The sequence below is a fragment of the Salvelinus sp. IW2-2015 genome, linkage group LG23 (assembly GCF_002910315.2).
Source record: "Salvelinus sp. IW2-2015 linkage group LG23, ASM291031v2, whole genome shotgun sequence".
Classification (NCBI taxonomy): Eukaryota; Metazoa; Chordata; class Actinopteri; order Salmoniformes; family Salmonidae; genus Salvelinus; species Salvelinus sp. IW2-2015.
In genome coordinates, this window is record NC_036863.1 from 12,564,542 (window position 1) to 12,590,082 (window position 25,541).

The 25,541-nt window shown below is 41.9% G+C and overlaps 1 protein-coding gene across 2 annotated transcripts; it reads left to right on the forward strand.

Moving 5' to 3' along the window:
- The first annotated feature begins 242 nt into the window (after positions 1–242).
- On the forward strand, positions 243–25,461 carry LOC111950461 (RNA-binding protein Nova-1-like). Of its 2 annotated transcripts, none has more exons than XM_023968061.2 (4): positions 243–1,002; positions 7,533–7,676; positions 15,498–15,664; positions 16,918–25,461. In XM_023968061.2, the coding sequence occupies exons 1-4, from the start codon at positions 846–848 to the stop codon at positions 17,932–17,934; spliced, it is 1,485 nt and encodes a 494-aa protein (XP_023823829.1). In that variant the 5' UTR covers positions 243–845; the 3' UTR covers positions 17,935–25,461. The 2 variants fall into 2 exon arrangements, with proteins under 2 accessions (XP_023823829.1, XP_023823830.1); XM_023968062.2 differs by lacking the exon at positions 243–1,002 and adding an exon at positions 4,173–4,517.
- The last annotated feature ends 80 nt before the right edge of the window (positions 25,462–25,541 follow it).

Below are 25,541 nucleotides of genomic sequence, written 5' to 3' on the forward strand. Positions count from 1 at the left end.
GGTAGCCTAATTCATAAGTAGCTTTAGGGCCTATTTACAAAGTCGCATGATTTTTTTAAACTTAATCAATTAAAAGCAGCATCATTTGGCTGATATTTGCATTTTGTTTGAATGTGCAAATTTTGCAAGCTTCTTGCCTTTTTGGACCAGAAAGGCCATAGGACTAAAAAAGTGGATGCTGAACCACGTGACGTCAGCTTGTTCTCTTCTGACAACCTTTCGGTGGAAGAAGATGCCCTGGTGTCTCGTTTGCTTCATCTCACCGGTCAGCGGCAGTGTGGTCGACTTCAGAGCTTTCAAATAATATTTCCCTCATGTACTTCAAAGACAATAACAACAGCTGAACTGCCGTGGACTTACTGTACATGTTTATCCCAGAAGATGGCGTGAAGATGACTTAAAAATATATATATTTTTCCCGGGCTATTCTTCGCAAATCTTTAAAATGTTTATATTTTTGATAGGCTAGTTCATCACTGTCACTACTGACTTACGGCATTATTTTAATGCACCTTGGTGGACTATTGCGTATGAATCACGGGCAAGGGGACACCACCACTGAACACAAAGCTTATGAAGTGACAGGCTAATGAATGCATTTCGCTCAATGGATTTTTATATTTAGCTTTCTGTGACGCTCTATCAGCCAACTGCAAGCAGAGTCGAGAAGAACAAGCAGGACCGAATGCGCTGTGTTTCCTGTCATTTTGGTGTTCTCAAAGAGGAAATCGGAGACATTTTAAGTCAAGAAGGAAAACTTGGATCATTTTGTGAGAACTCGCATACATGTAATGTGGTGAGGGCGTTGTGGAATAACGCAAATAGGCCTATACAAACTGGTCAGAATGATGGCCGGTGGAGCAGTTGAACAAAACGGGATATTCTTGAATCCTCTTCATCACAATCAACATCCCCACATGGAGTCAGATCCCCCCGACTCTCGTAAACGACCACTAACTCCGACGGAGGAGGACTGTTGTACCAAGCGCACAAACACGGGAGGTAAGACATTGCACACCCACCGTAGGCTACATTGTCTTCAGCGTGATCAAGCAGTAACTTATGTTGATCAAGCAGTAACTAATGTTTTAGTTACTGCTTGATCACAGACGCTCTTATCCAAAGCAACGTGCAGGATCAATTAGGGTTAAGTGCCTTGCTCAAGGGCACATCGACATATTTTTCACCTAGTTGGCTCGGGGATTTGAACCAGCGACATTTCAGAGCCCAACGCTCTTAACCGCTAGGCTACCAGTCGCAAACATTGGGATCCTATAAATACATGGAATGACATCTGATTGACATAGTAGAAAATAGTTGCCATAGATCAGCAGTTTCTAAGGCCCTCAGTGAATGTAACATGTCATCAGCCCATTACATTTGACAGAGAACTTAGAAACTGCTTATCTATGGCAACTATTTTCTAGTATGTCAATCAGATGTCATACCATGTATTTATAGGATCCCAATGTTTGAATGCATAAGATTATACAACTTTTGTAGCCTATGTTTCGCAAGCATGCTCTGACTTAAGTTTCAAAGCACATTGCATCAATGTATATAAATACTTATTGTAGCCTAGCTATTGGTCTCGCTACTTACATAATTACATAAAATACAGTGACCCATTTGGAACCTGTCAGGTTTGAACCCAGTCACCCCTTCATGTTGCACATCTGGAGATTCGTTATGACATTTTCTATTGAGTGGAACATTTATGTTGCAGACTCATGGGACCTCCAGAAACATAGTAAATGAGATGGTCGCTGATAGTTCACTTCAGAAAAAATACCACTAAGGAAAATAATTGAAATGTTTTTCTTTAGAAATGTGATCTGAGATCATCCATAATTTGAAACTGTCACAATTGACTATCAGTGAACAACAACTTCTAATACATTATGTTCCTGTCATAGCCAGTTACTTAGAAAGCCACGGTTTGTTTCTGCAGAAATAGTCTCAATAAAACTAACACAATTTACCAACCACTCCATAGAACACAATGAAATCTTTACACCCCAGAGCACCCAATGTAATTCACTTATCGGCTACACGCTAAAATAGGTTACCTACGTAGTCGTAAACTGGTAGACAACCACATAGAGGATGGAAAAACAAACGGAACTGATCGACAACATTTCAAACACACTTTTGTGTTTTCTTGTGAAAACACAAAATTATGTGATTGCAGCATGTTGATACAGCATTTAAAGCATTAATTTGAATCTTTGTTCAGGGGTAAAACAAATAGCAAACCCGAAATATATAGCCTGCAATGTGTTGCTCACACGTTTGCAATATGACTCATCTAAAACACTAGTGACATTTCAGTAATATCATTGAGGATGATGCTGTTGGTGACGGCAAAAACATTACTCCTTGTTTAGGCAAGTCTCCCCCCCCCCCCCATTTTTTTATAATGAATGTATGAGGTAGCCTATAGAAAAGGTTATTCTAGACCAGCACACAGGGACCACTTATTCCATTAGTTGGAATAATATGGTAATAGTACAGTATGTCTGCAGAGAATAGGCTGTTTACTTTTCACCAGCTGGGGTAGACAAAGCCAATTGGTAGGCTATCTTTGGATGTTACCGTGTAAGGCACCAATAATGTAATATCTTACAACCAATAATGTCAATCTGTAAAAATAAAATGTAATCGCGGGATTAAGTTTAAGTAGAATTTAGAAAATATATTTTCCTCCACGAGATAATTAGACTATCTGTGATTTTCTTCACTGCAATAATTTCAAACACAAAATGTCCACATTGCATTTTTCCATTATCCATAGAACAGTCAGAATGTATATCGAGTTTTAAGGTTAATGTGATCTTGGTTGTATTATCATCAGGTTTCATGTCATTTAGGCTATTTAATAGATAATACTTAATACGTTTTTTTCTTGATGATTCTCAGCCATCTTGGTCATTACATTACACATTGTATCTGATATTTATAACATCATTCTTGTTGATCATTAACATGACTGCCAGTTACCATAAAAAAGGAGTAAGATGCTGGAGATTTTACTGCTGTGTGCTTATTGTGCATTTAGGATTGCTGGAGAATTACTGCTTAACTCGAGGAGGAGGTAGCTTATTTCTTTTTCCTTTTTTAAAATCAGCAACACCCCTCTCCTCAAAACTAACATTTTTCATTCATCGCTCATGCTAATTTAGCCTGTAATTACCCATGTCCTGGATTAGGTATGATATGGTAATGTTGCTAATGGAAAGGTTGGCAGAGGAATGTGAGCTGTGTTTTTTGGGGGGGAGAAGGACACAGGTGCCCTTGCAGAGCAATGTGACGTGAGCGGACTATGAATTTGCCAGGTGGCAGAGGGAGAGAGGGGGGAGCCTACAGAGAGACAATGCTTATGTACACCAGTGAGTCCGGGTGACACAGTGAACGGTTCATCGGTAGAATTTACAGTAAGACGTTTGGCCAGATGCTTATGTGCCTCAGTTATTACTTCAGTTTGCTCTGTGATTTAAATACATTGGAAATTAATCTAGAAAATGAACAAAGCGGCTAGGCAAATGGTACTAGTATTTCTAGAGGTTCCCTGGAAATTACTACTGAGCGGAGCCACCCCCCCCCCACCCACCCACAACCACACATAGGATACTGCTCTCTATAGTCTATACGATTTATAGACGTAGTGATTGGCTTCGTTGCCCCCCACCCCTTCCCCCCTCCACCATTCTGCGGCACTGCCATTTGCAGTGGTTGATGAGCCCCCCCCCTCCCGCTCAAACATGGCCGTCTGAGGGAAGAGGGGTGGGAGAGATTGGAGAGGGGTTGTACAGAGCACACTCTCAGATCACTCCTCTACTCCTCCACCTCCTTCATCATCCACTCACTGCATCCACACACCTTTTCAATCATCACTCAAGGTAACCCCACGCTCTCTCCCATGAAACGCACAAACCAACCCCACTACCTGTTTCACTTTTGTAATTTTCAACGGAAAAATAAATTGAATGGGCCGCTACGCTTTATAGTGCTGCGTCAAAAGAGGCGGACTGGGGGAGAAAATCAGATTTTTTTGGGACAGGCATTGGGGGGTGGGGGCATGACGTGCTGGGGGAGGAGGCTGCCCATTGGCCAGACGAGTTGTCAGTCGTCCACGCTGCTGCAGACGGACGGGCCACTCGATGAATATGGATGAGAGCAGTGAAAAGGGTGATGCGGCAGGGAAGACCCCCCCCTTCAAACCGGTGCAGGCTTGAACAATGCGTGGCGTCTTTCACTGAAAACACTGAGAGCCTGCATTAGCATTTTCTTAGACAATTGAGGCTCTGGCCAGCTGCAAGCATGGCTTGGATGTTGCGGTGAAATCATTTTTTTAACCCACTGATGTATTAGACCTCGGTGAAAAAGGTTGACTGGCCGCATTCCTCAACGCCACCATTTCACCTATGACTAGCCTAACGTTAAGGTACCCTTAAGAGTTTGTACCGCGGCATTGATGGCGATCTGACAGAGGATTTTACCAGCAGATCTCAGAATGGGTAAGAGCCTAACTGTTTTTGTTATGACTTGTTGAATTCATTTATCACACTCAACTCTTTATATTTGATTACCTGAAATCTCATCTGCTCATTATTGCCCGTTTTGTTCCATCGTCCTTGCTGCCTGTTAGCGGCAGGTTGGTCCATTGACATGCAGAGTGGGTATTTGGAGGGGTAGTGGGGGGGTGGGGGCCCACCCCCGTTGAGTGACTTCACTAAACACGTTTGGCTCGTTGTCTGTGTCTCCAAGCTGTCCCCCCAGTATTAGATGCATGGGTTTGAACTCAACACCCTCAATTGGCTTAACGTTAGCTCCCCAACATGCCCCATACTGCTCCCATTCCCCTGGCGGATTGCAGCAACAGATTGCCATGTTTACTCTACCACATGACACCATTGAAACCTGTTACTGTGATTTTTCAGACACTAGGACGGAATTAATTATTGACTAATGACAAAACGCTGCTGTGAGGGCAATGGAGGGAATCTCAATGGTATGCTCTCCCATGCTGGGTTCACCCTGGTTTTAAGACACATAGAAACGGGGACTTGTACACTCCTGCCAACACAGGTCTAATAGAGGGCATTTCCACTGTTCCATTCTTATTGTTCAGTTTGCCCTGTGTAGAGAGATGTAGTAACATTTGTCCTCTGACTGACAGTAAAAAAAGAGCCTGTAGCTCCATGAAGACAATGTCAATGTCTGAGCAATGGTCTTTACTTTTTCATCAAGGTCATCTATCATCATGTTTCTCTGAAAGGGGAAGATGAGTAGAAAGCAGAAATCCAAGCAGAAAAAGGGCCTTGGCTAATGATATGGTTTGTGTCAAGAGTGTAATGCCGTCATAATGGTTTCTCTCTGATTGATAAAGGAATGGCAGATGTTCTCAGAAAGGCTAAATCATTCATCAGTGTGATTTACAATATAGATGTGTTGACGGACTAGACATGTTGAATGTAGATGTTGGTTCTAGTAGTTCTAGTAGTGTGTCCGAGGTAACAGAATGAAATCTAATTGACTTTGGATTTGAGAAATCAACATGTCATGACTGTATTGAGAGACCCAAATGGAACATGAGGGGCATGTTAAAGAATCAGTAGAGAGCTGACACGTAGAGGGACTGAAATCCCGGGATGTCACAGTGCCACCTTCCTTATGATCAGGATCTAATGATCCCATTTTGGAGGAAAACAGAAGGTCAGTCTTAGAACAGTGACATCGATGTGTGCAGAGCTCTATCCATCCATCTTCCCTGGACAAGCCTGCAGATCCATCCCCCTGCATGAAGCTAGACAACGACGACACAGGCAAACACGCATCTTGGTGTTGGCACCCAAAATCACCCCTAAAACTAACAACAATGTTGTGATATCGTCATTATATTTTTGTGCTGGTCTGTATTGGAAACACATTTGTATGCATATATGAACAGTTCTTTGAACGTGCCTTCTTGACAGAGTGACGTCACCCTTGTTGCTGGTTGAGGCATTGAAGAGGTCCCAAAGTGACGTCATTCATTGAAAAACGTATGTTAAAAATAATAGATATCTGAAAAAAACATATTAGATCATTTTTGGGTCATACCAGCACAGATATGTGAAGAATGATGTAGGCTACTATTATCTAATTGATTTCAGGGGTGATTTGGTACTTATTGTGCCCACAGGTTCATACATAGGTCACATGTCTGTCTCCCCTGTTGATTACTTATGTCTGGAATAGCACAACCAGGTGTTGGTTGGTATAGAGATGGAAGAGGATGTGAGTCATCCCAGTTGCTCATTTATTCTGGTTAATATAGGCCTACAGTCAATGAACTAAACAGACCAAACCCAGCTGCTATCGCATTGGTGTCTATGGGAGAGCTACCCCTTAAGCAGACCGGTACTGTGACCATTTTTTCCAATGGTAAACTGCCTGAGTGGGACATCTTCATTTATCCACCATCTTTGGGTTGGTATTCACAGTAATTGGCACTGTGTCCAATCCCAACATTAGGTTGATTGCTCTTGTCTGAATTTAGCCTACCCAATCTGGACTTGTTTGGATTGACACACACTGCTAGTGCTCACCTGGGTGATGGTTACAGTAAGTCTTTTTGATTAGCCATTACGTGTATGGAGGGGAACATTCTGAATTAAAAGGTTGAAGAACAAAAGGTTTGGTCCGTCAATTCTTTCAGCGAACACGATATCAATCACTGACTGATACAAGACAGTGCTGTAAGCCACTGAACCCCCTTTTAAATGGGAGGATATTGAGTTTGTCTTCTTGGAAGTATCCAGTTTGATCAAATCTGAGGGATTTCAGTCCCTTAAGCTTGAATCCCTAACATTCATTACTCAGGATCACTGGGTTGGATTTCATGCACTGCAAGCATATGATTTAAGTGTTTTGACATAGTCCTGTGTGAGTCAAATTCAGAGTAATGTTATTACATTCTATAATTTTCACATTATTCTGATATTGTTTATGTTCTCCTTTGTCTCTTGGATTGCTAACATTATGTAGGAGTTGGCTTGAATTGGACCGCAAATTAGATATTTTGTCCGAAGATTCTGATAAAGGATACTAAAACTCCTTGAAAACAGTTAAAATTAGACCTCTGCAAACTGGAAAAGAGGTCAGCATTTACTCAACAGGAAATCTGGGACAGAATACAGAACGTGTCACCAAACTCTGATGAAATGTGGGACTAGGGGATACAAAAGAATCACACTCCGAAATGAAAACCCCTACTCTAGATTCCTACCTACCAAAGCCAGTCTGACAAGAAGATATGTGGCTAGCTACCTATTCAAGTGTATGCATCTGAAATGTACATGTTCCTATTGTGAATGATTGAATGGACCCAGAAGCGATACATTGTGAATGTGAATTGTTGTCTACTCCGTGCTGCAGGCGTGTATCGGCTGAGGTGAATGGGTTACTTTCAGTATGGTGTATATAATGTGTGTAGACTAGAGCCTCTTTACTAGCTCTGACCTCCTGTCTGTTTGTCTCTGTCCCTACAGAGGAGGGTGAGTACTTCCTGAAGGTGCTGATCCCCAGCTATGCGGCCGGCTCTATAATTGGCAAGGGTGGCCAGACCATCGTACAGCTGCAGAAAGAGACGGGCGCCACCATCAAGCTGTCCAAATCCAAAGACTTCTACCCAGGTAAGTGGACCTCACTTTGTCCATGATCACATTGTCCAGATGTAAAGGCTTTAGGGCTGACCCCATTTAGTTGACTGGTCGATTGTTTGGTCGATAGGCTGTTGGTCGACTGAGATTTCTTTAGTCGAACAGTCAGTCACAAATCTTTGAGTTCTTTTCATGGTGCACAAGACACCTGCCTCAGTGGACTAATCCATTGTGGAGGCCGTGGGGATGGCACAGTCCATCACTGTAAGACGTACTACTGAAATTGTATATGGCTATATTATGTAAGAACAATGGTGCAACACTAAGAAAAATAATATAATTTTATAACAAATGCGCTTTCTCCCGCGTTGCGGTCTGTGGTTCTTAAACATCAGTCTGCTGTTGTTGGCGCCTTTTCCTCGACCATGTTGCTATGTGCATAATAGCAAAGTTATCCAGTATATTGGTGTCGAGAACAATGCCGCGGAGGCACCAGCGGAGTCAGGGGATAAGGAAACAGCCCTTGACTTAATTGTCTAAGAAAAGTAAGGAGAGAGGAAACCCCATCTTAATTAGGTCTATAATCAATAGCCTAACTGTTGAATGTGCCTGGCTTTATAAATCATCCATATTTTTCTACAGAAATAAGACAGATCCTGCTTCTGTTGCCTATTTGAGTGTTTGTTTAATAGCGTACTGATTCTGTGAGCTCCAAGCCTCATTCAACCACAACATGTCGGATAAAGCAATTTCACAAATTTGTCTGTTTTTAATCTTTGCTATGCTGTAATAAAGGGTTTACACTTTTTTTTGTTAGAGCAGCCTCTCGCTCCTATACCCTCCTTTTCTTTATCTCCTTATTGTTATTATTACAATTATTATTATTATCATCATTATAATAAATAGTAATGTCATTATCATTAGTAGGCTTAGCATAGCAGCCTTGTATAACCATCATCGAGCTTTAGGCCTAAGAGCGCATCATGTTTAGCTGTCTTAATACCGTAACTTCCTTAGGCCTGTATGTGAATATATATATATATATATATATATATATATATATATGTATATATATATATATATATTCACATATATATATTCACATATAGGCCTAGGGAAGTTACTGTATTAAGACAGCTAAACCGAGAGAGTTGTCTTGGTTGATACAGGCTACTGTATCAACCAATCATTAATTAGTTAATGTCATCACACAGCATACGAGTCATTCATGATTTGAAATGCAATCAAGCATTTTAGTTTTAAAATGAAATAACAAAGGGAGCATTGAATAATTAGCCTAAACTATAAATAAACCGTTCCACGTTGGCAATTGCATTCACAAATGCATGGGACTGTTTTTAGTCTTGCCTGTAATAAAGTCTTTACAAAAAAGGTAAGCTTATAATGTATTTAGTGTTGTTTACACTGTTCCAAATAGTCCGAAAAAAATAATATTGTAATCTAACAGCACCTGTTTGGCACACACAATATGCACGCAGAACTTGCTCCTTACCTTCCTTATTTTCCTTGATCTCTAGTAGTTTCCACAACTAAGTCAAATGTCCCCCACACAACTGACTTCCCATTTCCTTCCTGAGCAACCAGTAAAACATTCCTCTGTTTTTTAGTTTCTTTTTCACGTCCTCTGCATCCATTTTGCTGTCACGTGTTAAGAGTTTATAAACAATTTATTGATGTGATCATGATATGCTAAAGGTCAGGCCCCATTGGTCACGTGCATTGATGCCTACATGTGTCACGTAAAGAGAGCAAGGGTTGAGAGAATATGGAATGTTTTTCCTAAACAAAGTAAGGATTTTGGTAGCAGAACTTTTCAGTCAGAAATGGCTGTAATTATGTTGCAGCTTCAGCAACACGGACAGCGCGATAAACACTGTTGATTTTCTGTGGTGGTCACTGCAGCAGGGAGGAGAGAGACAACGGGTGCTAGTCACACAGGCACTTGCTGTCTGAGCCTGGCCCAGCGCAATCAAATCAATTGCGGTCGGATCCCTTTAGTCATGTGTGTCTAAATTATTTCATCAAACAGTGAGCTTTAAATCATCAGACAAGCTCAGTGCATATAGTTTATTTTATTAAAACACACAGGGTGTGTCTTTATATGGGAAAAATACAAGTTTTAACATTTTGAACAATATATTGGTCGAAAGACAACTCTCGGTAGAGCCACAATATTTGTTGTTGTTGGGGACAGCCCTAAAAGGCTTACACACAAGTAAGAGCACCAAACCCATGGCACTCTCTGAATCCAAGTTCAGCAGAAGACTCTGTTATTCGTTGGTTATGCTGCAGTTTGAATTCCAACTGAGGTACCCAACCAGTTTGATCTAACCTTCCAAATGCACAGTATTTGTACCCAGACAAAAGAGCCATGCAGATGATACAGCTGCTAATGACGCAGGAGTATCATTTAAAGATGCAAGCAATTTCTCTTTCAGTTTGGCTGCGCTCTTAGCAGGGAGCTGATCCCATTTCTGTGTAAAGTCTGTATTCCCCAGAAGTACTATCATTCTTCATTCTGCTACAATGCAATGACCGCATTTAATCAATTTCCCTCTTAGCTGCCTGGCTGCCATTTTACTCCAAGATGGAGAGAGCACATTGTCTAATGTCAAGGACATGTAAGGTACACTGAAAGCACTAGTCGCCCAATAGGGCCTTGTTAAAAAACATGTCAACATGGAAAAGAAATGCTCATGTTTTCCCCAATGACCCCACACTGATGGAGGTCACTGCACTCTCTGGTTGGTGCTGAAGCATCTTGTCCTCGGAAGAGAAATGCCCGAGCCACAGAAAAGTATCTGCGTTTGTCCTTCATGGTTAAGGAAGCTTCAACCTGCTGAAAAATAACAGGTGTTCAGAGGCTCACTTTTGATTAAGTCCAGATCTCTTTTGTAATAACTAATTGAACTAAATGATCATATTTCTTTTGTACTGATCGCCTATTTTCAACACATAGGCAATGGACTGTGGTATTGTTAAACTGAACGCATTTCTGTACCATACAGATGCATAAATGGAAAGAAATGAATGTACTGGCTTTTGTTCCTTTTTACAATATATGGCTTATACTAAATTATGTGATTGCCTCAAGCAACCAATTATAGATGAGCTACATGTAGAAAATAAGGATTAAACTTCCTGCTGAAAACAAAAAGGCAATATGGCTCAAATATGGCCTATTTTCTGCTAAACGGAAGGTGTGATATACTGCACCTTGACTAAACATTGGCAAAGATGAATGAACCTTGTCAAAGAATAGAAGTACAATAAAATGTAATTTTTTGGGTATCCATTTCTTAGACAATCTCCTGTCCCTTGCCCTCCCCCACTTCTGCAATATCTGAAAAACTTCATTCATCGATGGTAACCATGACACGCTGAAAATGAACTCTAGTAATGTCTTACTGTTGCATATAATGTATCAGCACTACTTTCTTTGTCTACCTAGAAAACACACATTGAAGCAGTTGTGCTTTTATATCCTCCTCCTCTCTCTGAGTGGTGGATGGGTCGTTGGGGCACCACCTGCTCTGCCCCTCCCCCTCCTCATTATTGCGATGAGTGAGGAGTTCAGGGAGATGGTACTGGCAGTGATTTGATTGGGTGCTGCTAGGGCCCTCCAAAGTGAAATTAAACGACTACACCATCTCACACAATAGTCCAGAATTTCTCTTCCAGAAACTTCAATATTCGAGGCATTTGCACCTGTACAAAGTTTACACCTGTTATTTCCCTAAGGAATTAAAAGACAACAAACAAAGCTAATCAATTGAATGTAATTTTTACAAAAATTTTTGTTACCGCAAGTCTATAACCTTAATTTTTGTTCTACCTTTTGTGATTTATTCCCTACTGAACTAAGTGCAAACACATCGTAAATTAGGCCACAATATTTTATCTAACATGTGTTTTTAATGAAAAGGGTAGGCTATACCATTGCAATGACTTTTCCTTCTATGTCCATTCTGTGTTCAGCTATGAGAGGACTGTGCTGACATGTCATGTTAATACCAATACGCACAGATCACCTCTTAACCTGTAACACTGCAGCTGCCTTGGCTTACCCTTCCTACAGCACAACGAGGAGACAGACAGACAGAGCTATTTCCCCTAGCAATCCACTCAATAGTGATAGCCGCGGTTAGAACAATCCCAGCACCTCCCGTCTCCCATCCGCCAGTGTAAGACATGAAATCATGAATGGGGGAAGGCTTCGATGGGAATGGGATCTGTACGACTAGGCCCTGCTGTGGCGGCCTGAGATAGATGACTGGAGATAGTGAAGGGTGTGGATGATGCATGATTGTGTGTGAGGGGAGGGGACAGGAGGGCAGGCCCGGAAATAACCTCTCTCTCTCTCTCTCCAGCTGTACTCAAGATGCTCTCTCACTACGCCAAGTTTCCTCCTCCCCTCTCTCCCGAGTCGGTTTTTCTCATAGCATTTGTTCTTAAAAGTTTGTAGGTTTGATCCAGATTAGATGGCATCGTGCTGTCTCTACAGAGTTTTGTTTGGATAGTAAAAAATAGCCCCAGACTCCTTTTTGTGATCCGATCGCATCCTTACTGATACCTTACATGACAAAATTACCCTTCACCAGTATGTAAACAACATACTGTTCACTCATACTGTACACACACGTGTGTACGCAGTCACGTACACACACTGTTCACAGCAGCTGCAAAGGAAGCTGAGAGTCCCTGGTAAGGGTGCAAAGATCTTACAACCAAAAATCCAGACTCCCTGCTTTGTGCAGCTGGCCATCAGCCCAGCTAGCATATAAAGTTACACACTGTGCTGCATGAACAGATAAAATTGATATGATGTAATATACCATAGGAGTTTTCGATTAGCTGAAAAACATAGACTGACCTCACCCTGAAAAACTACACCAAGTCAGTCCATTTTGTGTGAGGTAGTTCCATCAAAAAGCAGGTTACAAAATTAAGTAACCTCATTGAAATGCTTTGAAGACAGGCTTTTAGTATTCAGAGTGAAATAAAGATGGTTGTTACCACTTTATAGCCCTCTGCAGTTAAAGATCTGCAGGGTAAGGCTTTGGACTGACGCAACTGGACTACAGAATCAAGGTCCTTCTTCATTCTGCCTCAGGAACTGCTGCCCTGTGTGCCAGAATTCCCTCTAAGATTAAACAGACTGTTATTAAAATTTGTATTACACACATCAGAACCTACATTATAGCTGCTCCTAATAACGCTGTCAAGTGAACCAAGCTCCCAGAGAACCTCAATCCCACCCAAATTGCCTGGACAGAAACAATTGCAGTTCTTAATCAGTCTCAGTCTTGAATGCATGACAGCACTTTGAGGCACAGGTAACAATAAACGCACAATGCAACTTACAGTAGTAGCTCCATACGGACTATACTCTGTCCATACTGCATAACATAACTAGTAAAAGCCAATAAAGTTGAATGTCTTTGCTCTGGACTCTAAGATGGGAACAGTGGCGACCAGTCAGGGTTCGGAGTTGGATTGAGTTCGAGTGAGATCCTGGACCGTCCCCAGACTTTGTGGGCTGTGTGTTTTGATAACTCTTGATGGATATTTCCTGAATGTCAACAGGTGCTTCTAGGGGCAGATGTGTGTCACCCAATCCTGTAAGAGGAGATGGAATCACATTAAAAGGAACACAAATACTCGGGCTGGCTTGAGTGGAGCAGTGTCGCCCACAAAACTAACAGGCCAGTCTCAATCAGCAGGTCTTCCTTATAGGAGGGTACTCCCCTGAGTTAAAAAGTTTGGATGACTCTTAGTTGTCACTAGCATTGAAGAAATGTTTCACTTATTGGATTGTTGGATTTGATCAGATTGCTGTCATTTCACGATTCGATCAATTCATTTGTATTTGTGTTTTGATAGACATAACACAATGTAGTGTTTATTGTAAGGCTGGTGTTGTGAGATTGAATGAATAATGTGGGTATAGAAGTATTTAAATGTGCAAAGGAATGAAAGAAAGAGAGCAAGGCAGACAAGGGGAGTAAGAGAGAGAGAAAGATAAACAGTCAAAGGAAGAGAAGATGCAGGCTGTAGAAAGGACATGCGATTGCATCACCTGTTCCTACGGCGCAGCTCCTTAACCATGGCAACAGAATTCCGGTAGGGCCGACAAAGGGGGTGTAGAAAGATGCCTCAATGAGGGAAGGATGTGTGGAGTCTATGGAGGAGGTAGGGGGGCGAGGACAGGCCCAGAATTTCAGGGCCCTGGAAGAGTTACATCATTTAGGAGGAATCCTTTGTCCCCCCAGTGGTTTGTTACCCGAGCTTCTCTTTCAGCTGCTCTGTTTTTGAGCTCCTATATGGGGGGGAGTATTATTGAATAGGTTGGCAGTTAACACCACTGCATAAAGAAACTTATCAAAACTCAAGCATAATTTTTTTTCTGCAAATAGTCACTGCATAAGTAGCTATTCAGTTATAAATGGGGTTGCTTTGCAACAATACTTTTTGTCCTTGGCAAAAACATGTTTCATCCAAGAAATCCTGTTCGTTAAATTGAACAAGGAAGCCTCTTGTAAGTGATATGCTACAGCCACAGCAGACGCTGACCCCAAGGCACAATAATCTACGTTCTCACAAGACTGTGATGCCGAAGTAGTTGCACAACTGAATGCTTTCAACCCAAATGTGTCTTCCACATTTAGCCCAACCCCTCTGAATCTGAGAGGTGTGGTGGCTGCCTTAATCGACATCCACAGCACCCGGGGAGCAGTTGTTGTTGGGGGTTAACTGCCTTGCTCAAGGGCAGAACGGCTGATTTTTCCACCTTGCCAACTCAGAGATTCCTTGCCTGCTCAACCTTTCGGTTACTGGCCCAACGCTCTTAACCGCTAGGATAGAAACTACCTACCCTTAAAAAAAGTCAATAGTATTCTATAGTTATATACTATAGTTTTCACTGTAGTGTTTTTACAGACTTTACTGTATTTACTGTAGTTTTGTGGACATGACTGTTGTACCCTGTAGTATTTACAGCTTACTTAAGTATAAATACTGTTGTAAGAAAAAAATTGTAGTATATACTAGTAATTACTGTAGTGTTTTTGCGGACTATAGTATACTTAAGCAATAAGGCCCTAGGAGGTGTGGTATATGGCCAATATACCACGGCTAAAGGCTGTTCTTTGGCACGACGCAACGCAGAGTAATAATAATGTCGTATTTATTGTAGTGTTTTTGCGGACTGTCATATACTGTAGTATTTACTCTAGGGTTTTTGTGACGTTACTATAGTGTTTTTTAAAATGTATTATATTTGACATAGCAATGAGGGCTTTGTCTTTGAGGAAACCACATTTTCCATAAACTGTAGGTTGGTAAGACTGGAGTCAAATCCGACAGTTTAGAGCTTTTACTCTTTTCTATAACTTGTAGGGAACACAATATATGTTCGATACTTGGCATGTCAGTTTCTCACTTATGGGTGACACAAATTGGGATATATGGGAGGGGAATTGGCAGGGTATATGTAAATTAAGTATTTACTGTAATGTTTTTGTGGTCTGTTGTATACTGTATACTACAACATTCTACAGAAAGTGTTAGTAAGCATTTCCTTGGACGATTTATACCATGCGTATAACATGCGTATCCCATACATACGACTAATAAAACTAGGAAAAAAATATCTAAAGAAAAAAATACACATTATTGAGCTATACTACAGTGTGTAGTATAGTATTCTACAGTATACTAGAGTTTACTATAGAATGATTTAGTATTGTAGTATTCTATAGTAAACTGTAGTATTTTTTTCATGTGGGTAGTACTGATACACTGTGATGTTTCTTTTTTGTTCTATCCCCACAGGAACCACAGAGCGGGTGTGTCTGATACAGGGTACGGTCGAGGCGCTAAATGGCGTCCACAGCTTCATCGCGGAGAAAGTCCGCGAGATGCCCCAGAGCGCCCAGAAAACAGAGCCAGTCAGCATACTGCAACCACAGACCACTGTCAACCCCGATCGCGTCAAACAGGTGAGACACGGTCCATTACAGTCAGCCAACCCTGACACGGAACCCAAACCGGCTGCGCACGCGCGACATCGTGCATACATTTATTTTGTCCCCCCACACCAAACACGATCACGACACGCAGGTTAAAATATCAAAACAAACTCTGAACCAATTACATTTGTTTGGGGACAGGTCGAAAAGCATTAAACATTTATGGCAATTTAGCTAGCTAGCTAGCTTGCACTTGCTAGCTAATTTGTCCTATTTAGCTAGCTTGCTGTTGCTAGCTAATTTGTCCTGGAATATAAACATTGAGTTGTTATTTTACCTGAAATGCTCAAGGTTCTATACTCCGACAATTAATCCACACATAAAATGGTCAACCAAATCATTTCTAGTAATCTCTCCTCCTTCCAGGCTTTTTCTTCTTTGAATTTATATGGTGATTGGCATCTAAACTTTCATAGTATTACCACGACGACCGACAACACAGTTCATCTTTCAATCACCCACGTGGGTATACCCACGTGCCATCTCCTCATTGGTTTATAGAAGCAGATACCCACATGCCATCTCCTCATTGGTTATCTGCTTCTATAAACCAATGAGGAGATGGGAGAGGCAGGACTTGCAGCGCGATCTGCGTCACAAATAGAACTGACTTCTATTTTAGCCCTTGGCAACGCAGGCGCTCGTTGACGTGTGCGAGCAGTGTGGGTGCGCGCAATAATATAGATTTCCAAATTTATTTTGCAACGCGTGCGCGAGCGGTGTAGTCAGGGTATGACCGACCCCCATACTTAACATAACCATGGCGTGGACAATGACCTATCAGATATAGAATACGACCGATCAAAGCATGTTACCTCCCTACCTACGATGATCTGTCTGACATGTCAATAGTGTAGACCTGCAGAGTCATAAGGGCACGTGGTCAGCACATGGCAAGAACACAGTCACACTTTGTCTCACAGGGGCATCTGCCACACAACCTGAGCCCTGGCAGGGTCAGGAAAATGTGAGGGCATGGGGTTATTTTTACCGGCCGCCTGCTCGCTAGGTCCTCCACAGTGCCACAGAGCTGGACGGCAGCTGCAGCCTTAACCCCTGGGATTAACACATCGCTGAGTAAAGCAGAGGGCTGGGATAGTAGAATGACTCAGTGAGCGATATCTTTCTCTCGTTCTCTCTCTCTCTTTCCTACTTTTCAATCTCTCTTTCTGCCTCTCTCCCTCCCTTCCTCCTTCTCTCTGGCTCCCACTATTCCTCTGCAGGCTAAGTTAATAGTGCCCAACAGCACGGCTGGTCTGATCATCGGTAAGGGCGGGGCCACAGTCAAGGCGGTGATGGAGCAGTCGGGTGCCTGGGTCCAGCTGTCCCAGAAGCCCGAAGGCATCAACCTGCAGGAGCGCGTGGTCACGATCAGCGGGGAGCCCGAGCAGAACCGCAAAGCCGTGGAGATCATTGTCCAGAAGATCCAGGAGGACCCTCAGAGCAGCAGCTGCCTCAACATCAGCTACTCCAACATTTCGGGCCCCGTGGCCAACTCCAACCCCACCGGTTCCCCCTACGCCAACTCGGCTGAGGTCCTTCCCAACGCCGCTGCGGCTGCCGCCACTGCCTCCAGCCTTCTAGGCCAGGCCGGCCTGGCAGGAATGGGCGGCTTCCCGGGAACCATGTCCAGCTTCTCTGGCAATGACCTGCTGGCCATCACCTCGGCCCTCAACACACTGGCCAGCTATGGCTACAACACCAACACCCTGGGACTGGGCCTCAACCCCGCCGCTGCCTCCGGGGTCCTGGCCGCTGTGGCTGCTAGTGCTAACCCAGCTGCTGCTGCCGCCGCTAACCTCCTGGCCTCCTATGCCAGCGATGCCTCCGGCTCCGGCCATCCTGCTGTTGGCCTGGGGGGCTTCTCCCTGGGCTCGCTGGCCGCCGCCGCGGGGGCCTCCAACGGCTACCTGAATGCCTCGTCCCCACTGATGGCTTCCTCCCTGCTGGCCGCAGAGAAGCTGGGAGAAGGGGCCAAGGACGTGGTGGAGATTGCTGTGCCCGAGAATCTGGTGGGCGCCATCCTGGGGAAAGGCGGGAAAACGCTGGTTGAGTACCAGGAGCTGACGGGCGCTCGCATCCAGATCTCCAAAAAGGGAGAGTTCATACCCGGCACGCGGAACCGTAAAGTTACCATAACAGGGTCACCCGCGGCAACGCAAGCCGCCCAGTATCTGATCAGCCAGAGGATCACGTATGAGCAGGGTGTGCGTGCCACCAACCCACAGAAGGTGGGCTAAATGGGGAAAAAAGGATGTAATAAAGGAAAGATGGAGACAGAGAAAAGAAAGGGAATCAAGGGTCACGGAGAGGGGAAAAAACGTCCAAATATCCATTCAATATTTCAGTATTAAAAAGAGAAGGTGACAAAGAAGGAGGTGAGGCAGAGAGAAAACCAGGATACGTGTGTGTGATATGTGATTGTGTTTTTAGGACTGAGTTTGTGATGTTTTTTAAAAGTGGTGTCGAGTCCTTTTGATGACGAGTAAAGCTGAACTGGTCCACTGCTAAGCAGCAGAGTCAGGGGTGAGTCCACACGATTTCACCCCCTTCAAAAACCTCACAGCTGGGTTTGTTTTGGGTTTCGTTCTCTTCCGTTTTTCTTTTCTTTGGCTGTGTTGATTTTTCAGCTTCAGTTGTAGATCTCCGCTCCCGGTGAGTTGAGGTTCCGGACAGGCTTAAAGAGCAGAGATAGCATTTTGCTCATGCCTTTTTGCTTTGATGTTAACATCGCTCCATGTGAAGAAAGCAAAAGGCCTTGTTTACATGAGAGAGGTAAAATGACGAGCACCAGAGGTCATCCAAGACCATTAGGCAACCATTTTAATCTAAATTCTTAATGGATATCAGAATATTAATGACATGCCACTGTATGGTTCATATCAAAATTGAGGTTTTAACAATTCGGTTGTTATCCTTTTTATTTTCCTCAATTATTTATTGAAATATGGTCTCATTCAAACACATATAGATTATTTAAACCTGTGAATTCGGGTTGATATGAATGTAAAGACATTATTATTGTTATTTTGTTATTAACGAGGATCAAATGTTGAGTTGCAGTGACAGATATGTATAGTTTTAACCCAGAACTGCACAGTAACTAGTGTAGATCAGGGGTCAAATGTTCAATGTGAGAGGATAGAGGAGACACGCAGGAATGTACACATACACAGGAACAGACACACATTCATACATGTTTACCGCCACCCACATACACACCACTTTTGGTGCTACGAAAACATAACTACAGATAGCTAGGCCTATATTACCTGTATCACCTAAATTGAAAATCCCTTTGGAGATTGCTCTCCCTCCTTGATTGTAAGATGCCAAGCATTGTTCACTTATCTGTAGTTTACGGGATCTAGTTCTGCCTTTATGTAAGCAAAGACTGGATTTCATGCTATGTTGCAGGTCAGTCTTAATATTTGACCCCGCTAGTTCTCCTTCAGCTGCCATGGCAAACTGTATCTTGTGCCACCATGGACAGTTTAGATCCCAATAACGTAGTTACTGGTAAAACATTTTTTTAATCCTATTGTCAGGAATTAGCCCTGTACTTTGAGTTCGCCAGCCGATATTGCGCCTTGGGACATGCTCCTATGTAGAAATTTGAATAAGCCCCCATGGGACGGCGCATCATACCCGAGAGGGAAGACAGCACTATACACAGCTTGAGGTATCTTACATTACCTTTTCAATTGAAGAATCTAACCGGAAGAGTCCCGAAGGGAACGAAGCACTACAAAGCAGTCTTGTTAAGAAAAGCAGTATTGAACGTTATCTGTGAGCGAGGAGACAATTTGCTTTATATCAGGATGGCTGGTAGTCAAGAGAGACACTAATGAGAAAGAAATGGACTCACCATGAAACACATTTGGAGTTTTCTGTGAACCATTTTTCTCAACCAGAGTCAATACCAATATGGAGTCAAACAGTTTATGCAGGTTGTTAGTCCAACCTGTTATCTTGCCTAAAGCAGACATTGACACTAGCTGACATTGGCAGTAGTGCATAATGCGTTGCCCAAACATTTATCTGACATTCTGTAAGGATAATTGTTTGGCAAAAACGCAGGGAGGGTAATTGTCTTCTAGAACATTCTCAAACACAACGATTAACCTTGCTTGCTTCTGCGCTGCTATCCATTGGTTTTCATCCGAGTACACTGGGTCTCTTATGACTGCACTGTGAGACACAACAAAGACACAACGCAAAGTGTGTCTGTCCCTTCTTGAGCCAAGGGATCATATTTTGAAGTACATATCCAGGATGTAGGCCTACAGCTGGTGCACTTGCATCGCTTGTTCTAGAGCAGGGATGGGCCACTCCAGTCCTCGGGGGCCGGAGTGGTGTTACGCTTCTTCCCCATCCCCAGCAAACACAGCTTTTAAAACTAATTACATTGTAAACTGAAGATCATGATTATTGGAGTCAGGTGTGTTAGCTGGGACAAAAGTGTGACACCAATCAGGCCCCAGAGGACTGGAGTTGCCCATCCCTGTTCTAGAGCAAAACCAGCTGAGCAGCGAGATAAGGAACATCTCCACAAGAACATCCATAATGTGATGTCTTGGAGATATTTTGGTTTACCAATAATATTGCACAACAGAGAGCTGCTAATGGACGTTTTTTCTACTGATCAGTCCAGAGTCATCAGTCAACCATATTGTCTTTTATTAAGGTCCGTGCTATCCGTGATCCTTGGCATGTCCCTACCCCATTGAAGTTGAAATGCAAAATGGTTAAGGTAAGTGTACGGTTTAGGGTAGGGACATCCCAAGGATCCCGGATAGCATTGACCCTTTTATTAACCCAAATGACTCCTATGACATTTATTTTCCTGCATAGCAGTCCCTGAATCATATTTTGACCCTCTTTTCCATTTCACAAATGTATCCATAGACTTATGTAACCAGAGCTCTGGGATCGGCTTCCAATAATACAGGACCGGGAACGATAGTGTCAGAGAAAGAAACAGCAGCACTCCCTTTTCAGTGAAATGACAAGGCTTCTTCTTGAGGAAGAATTTACCTTTACCCCACCTTACTAACAACTCTATGTTTGAGCGCTCTGCATGGCATGGCACCAGCCACGAGCCCCATTACCTTGACTCACTGAATACACGTTTCCCTTTCATTGTATTTCTGACGGGATGTGCTGTGACTTTTAACAGTAGTCAACGGTACACTAGTTACTTGAAATGAAATGGCACTCCAGTTAAAATATCTGTAACTTCTTTCACCTGTGGGGTTCAAAACCTTCAAATATTAGCCCCAACTTCACATTTTAATGCTGATTTTAAAATATAAGCACAAATCAAGGTGGATTTAATAATAGAAGCAATGCAACTACGCTTGGTTTAGAGAGAGACTACTCCAGAGCTGTCTGATCTGTACATTGTACCAACTCCTCTCTCTCCATTCATTACTTTTCCTCCTCTTTCTTTAGACATTTCCCCACCCTACATATGCTCTTTTTGGTCTATTTTAAAGTCCTCCTATATAGAGATAACCTTTTCTCTCTCCTCTGCACTGCTCCCCCTCTCTCCTTCTTTCTGTCTTGTCTACTCATAGGCGCTGACGTCTGGGAGTTGCGGGGAGTGCCCAAGTGATTGATAGGAGTTATGCACTATAGGTCATAGGGTATGCAAATATTTTCACAGCCCATAGAGTTCACCAGTCAAAAATGCACAGATAACACCTGCCTCCAAACTGTGACAACCCAAAAGACCAACCAGCAACATTGGTTCAAACTTCGGTATCAAATTCCCCACTAAAAGAAGAACAAGTAGGATTTAGACAGGCTTACACAGTGATCTATGACCTTCTAGGGGAAGGGAAAGCAAAATAGGAAGGCGAATCTTGGTTGAATGAGAAAATGTCTGTTGGTTGACTAAACAGAGCTTCTATTTCATCCTCATAACAAAAGAAAGCAGGAGTTTATTTTTTAAAAAGTAAATGAGAGAGAGAAAGGTGGGAACTCGTTCGTGACCTCATGCTGAAACAGTGACATCCTTTATGCATATCCTCTTATCTGAAAAATGACTAGAAATTCATTTCTGTGGAATATGTCATGTCAACATGATCTATATGTACTTAATTGTAGCTATTCTAGTTTGTAGTCCAAATGCAGTCCAGCGTCGTCGATACAATGTGAAACTCTATGTTATCTTTGTGTGGATGATGAAGAGTGCCAACTAACCCTGATTAAGATTAGCTTTGCGATTTGTTTGTGCATTACGATGACTCTTCATCGACAGGTGGCGTCCATATTTCTGTTATTGATGATTTAATTTGACCGTAAGAAAAATTTAAAGAATATTGGAAGCAATATAGTAGCATGTTGTCCTGTTTTGTGTTTTTATTATGTCTATTGTATGAACCTTTGAAATTACTAAGATTTTGAATGAATAGGTTTACATGTACTTTTTGTAAGTTATGAAAATGCTGCTATTTGATAAGTAAAATATAAAAAATATTTTAGTTGAAAATATGTCTGGTCTGTTGATAAGAAACATGCTCTAAAAGACAGGGGCGTAAAACGAGGTGTATAGAATACTATACAGTATTGGTAAGATAGTAACAGTAATAATTGTACCTGTGCCAAACTAGACCTCTGCAGCTTCTGAAATTGTAGATGTGCGATCAAATGTTAGATATCAATAACTTGTTTAGAAGTGCTGATCAAGTGCCAATCAAACATTGTTTTTCAGTTAAGAAAAGATTATCATATACATTACTTAGGAAAATAATGGACAAATAACTATTTTGTGCATTGTTTTACCCCATAGCAACATAGAGTAAGAGATAAAGATTGTGATTTTTATGGATCCATGTTGTTTTACACTCCATGCATCCCCTGTGTGTTCGTTTGACCTGTGGCTTAAGCACTGCTGTTTTTCACAAATGTCTCTATAGGCCAGCATGGACTAAGCATAACATGTTATAAGCATTCATAACATAGTCATTAACAATCAGACAAAATGTGTTTCGTGGAGTTAGGTGTTATCTTTTTGCACGTCTTCTATTGCATGGTATCAAAGTGAAAAATTGAGGGAAAAAACTAAATGAAAAAAAATGGTGAGGTTTTCTCGCAACATTCAAAGACATAAAGTTGCATGCAGTCAGTTGTAGAACACTTAAGTTAAAATCACCTCATTTTTTAAATGTTGTTTCATGTCGTAAGTTGGGAGGGAGCCCATTATTTTCATGTTGGCCCAAATACAACACATTTCAGATCAAATTCTCATACAGTCCATCTCTTTATATTCTAACAGACCAGGTTTTGTTTTCTTAAGGTACCATAAGGAGTATTACAAATGTGAAACATGCAAACGCGAAAATGTTATTCAGTGTTATTCTTGAGTTTTGCTTTCTAGAATACCAGGTATTTTTTAAATCAGGTTTAACCTCACAAAACCTGTGTAATATTTTTTAAATATTTTTTGTAACACAGTTTGAATGCCCAAATCTAATCTATGAATGTAATCCCATTTGCTCATTTTTTCAGTTGAATGTTTATCAGTCTTTTAATGTGAATTCAGGGCTGGAATTTCAACTACATGTAGAGTTAACATATTATGTCAAGAACCAATTTCAGCTATAGTCGGGTAGGCCATAGTCATAACCCAGATATGTTTTAACGACACTTCCGATTCGCTGTCAACATTGTCCTGTTTGTTTGGTGTTGCATAAATGCACTTTACTGATCAATAGGTCATACCTTTTTACAAAATTCCATCTCCTGTTATTGGATGTGAAACAAAGCAAACCATGTTAACGTTCAGCCGTTTTTGTCATTCTTTGCTGTTGCTCTGATATAGTTTGTTGAGGTTTTTTTTCTGATCTTTTTGGGTCTCTGTGTATCAGACTTCTCTGAAAAGGTGGCACCCGAGTCCACATAATATGGTTTATCCATTTCCTTTTGAAAATATTTGTGTAAATCACAATGAGCGAATCTTCTTTAAAAGAGGGAGAGGGAATTTAGAGTGGAGCTGTTCCATCTTGTCATGTTGCATTCTGCTGCCTTGAAGTCTAGAGGGCGGAAGTATTTTTATGAACAAATTGGCATTGAAAGCACGGTAAACCTCATACAACGTCTCTATGTGGTGTTATCAGAGAGTACACGTTTGTTACGCTACAGAATGCAATCCCAAGGTCTTGCTGATATAATTTTAGATGGGAGACAAATACAGCACCAGCAAAATTCGATTGCCTCGGTCATACCGCTGTCAGTGTTGGTGGATTGGACAACTCAACCCGTAAGAACCCGGTGTAACCTAAAACTACTTTACCACTGCATGCTATGACTTTCTGTCTCCTCCTTCTGCCATGCACTGCTACTAACCCCCACCACCCTTCTAACCCCTCCACTACTGAGTGCCAAACTAAGTCAACACCATTCCAAACCTTCAGTTGTTTTAAATATGATGTAGTCTGAACATGCATCTGACCCTCCAGGATCTTCCTAAGGGGGATTCTATCGAACTATCAGACAGGACTAAGCCGGTTAAGGCTGCTTGCCCCCTCTTCTCCTCAACTCTCTCCATCTTTTCAGCCTACATGACATTATGATTATGTGTGCTGTTGTGTCTGGCACCTGTCATTGTATTCACCCATTGAATGGAAAAATATTCTGAGCCCATTCCTCTGAATAGTGGGAGAAAGACAGGATTTGTACCAACCAGCCACGACGCCATCTCTTATCTTTGACCCTCCCATGAACTAAGTTGACCTTATCCACCCTTTGCGTGCTCATCTGCGTGTTTGGATTATTTTGACCCCAGGTTTATTGCCAACATTTTCTGAGACTACAACTGTATGAATTTTAATTTGGTTTTAATTGTTTGTTTGTTTTCTTGTCATCCGGACAATTCTGCAGGGTTGAAAGCTAACAAATCTTGTCTGAAAAAAGCATGACAATGCCCTGCACACCTCTTCGGCTCCATTGTAAATATTATTTTGGGTTAGGTTTTTCATTTTGTAAAACTATTTTTGTTTTTCCATCTTAAGAAATGGACTGTCAGCATATGTAATATGTTATCCTAAACTAAAAAGAGTTGGGTCAATTGGAATGACTCTAGTGTCTATATTGAGACAGAGAAGATGCCATTTCAAAGTCCAGGCCTCACTTGTCCTTTGACTGAAGCATTTGCTTCGATGCCTTTACACAAACAGTCTCAATCTTAAAGATACAAAGGCAACATTGTCTTTCCTTGTGCCATGTCAGTGAAGTACGGGTGAGAGCCTTTTATTGTTTGCCAATACGAGTGCCAAATGAAATCGGCACTGAGCCAAAAGCCAGCCAGCCTACACACTGAAGCTGTGGTAGCAATGGGATGGTTCACTTCCCAATCCCATATCCCCCCCAAAACACTTAATTGTTTGACATTTGACTTGACATGTCACTATATTCTATGCTGCCAGTCAATTTCCTGCTTTCCTCAGTGAAACATCTCAGAAGCAGTTCCTTTTACAACATTACACTGTTGATCAATGACAACAGCAACTATCAAAAGGGAATGAAAGTGTATTTTTATTATCAGTTTATCTGAGCATCATTCATTAATAGATTTAAGGGTAATGACTATTTAATGTAACTGTAGTATTGTGTTTGTAAAAAAAAAAATCAGTGAGTTGTGTTTGATGACTCGTGGACTACCAGTGAAGTCAGCATTTCAGTGTTAATATATTGAATTGTTTTTTAAAGATTATTTTTGCGACAGCAACAAAGAGTCATTATAAATGTTCATTTTAGCATCACTTGTCTTCTGTTCCTTTATTCTCCTCCACCTCTACTCTCTGTCTCATTGGAGTGAAAGGTCTTGAGTTGATTAAAGTGC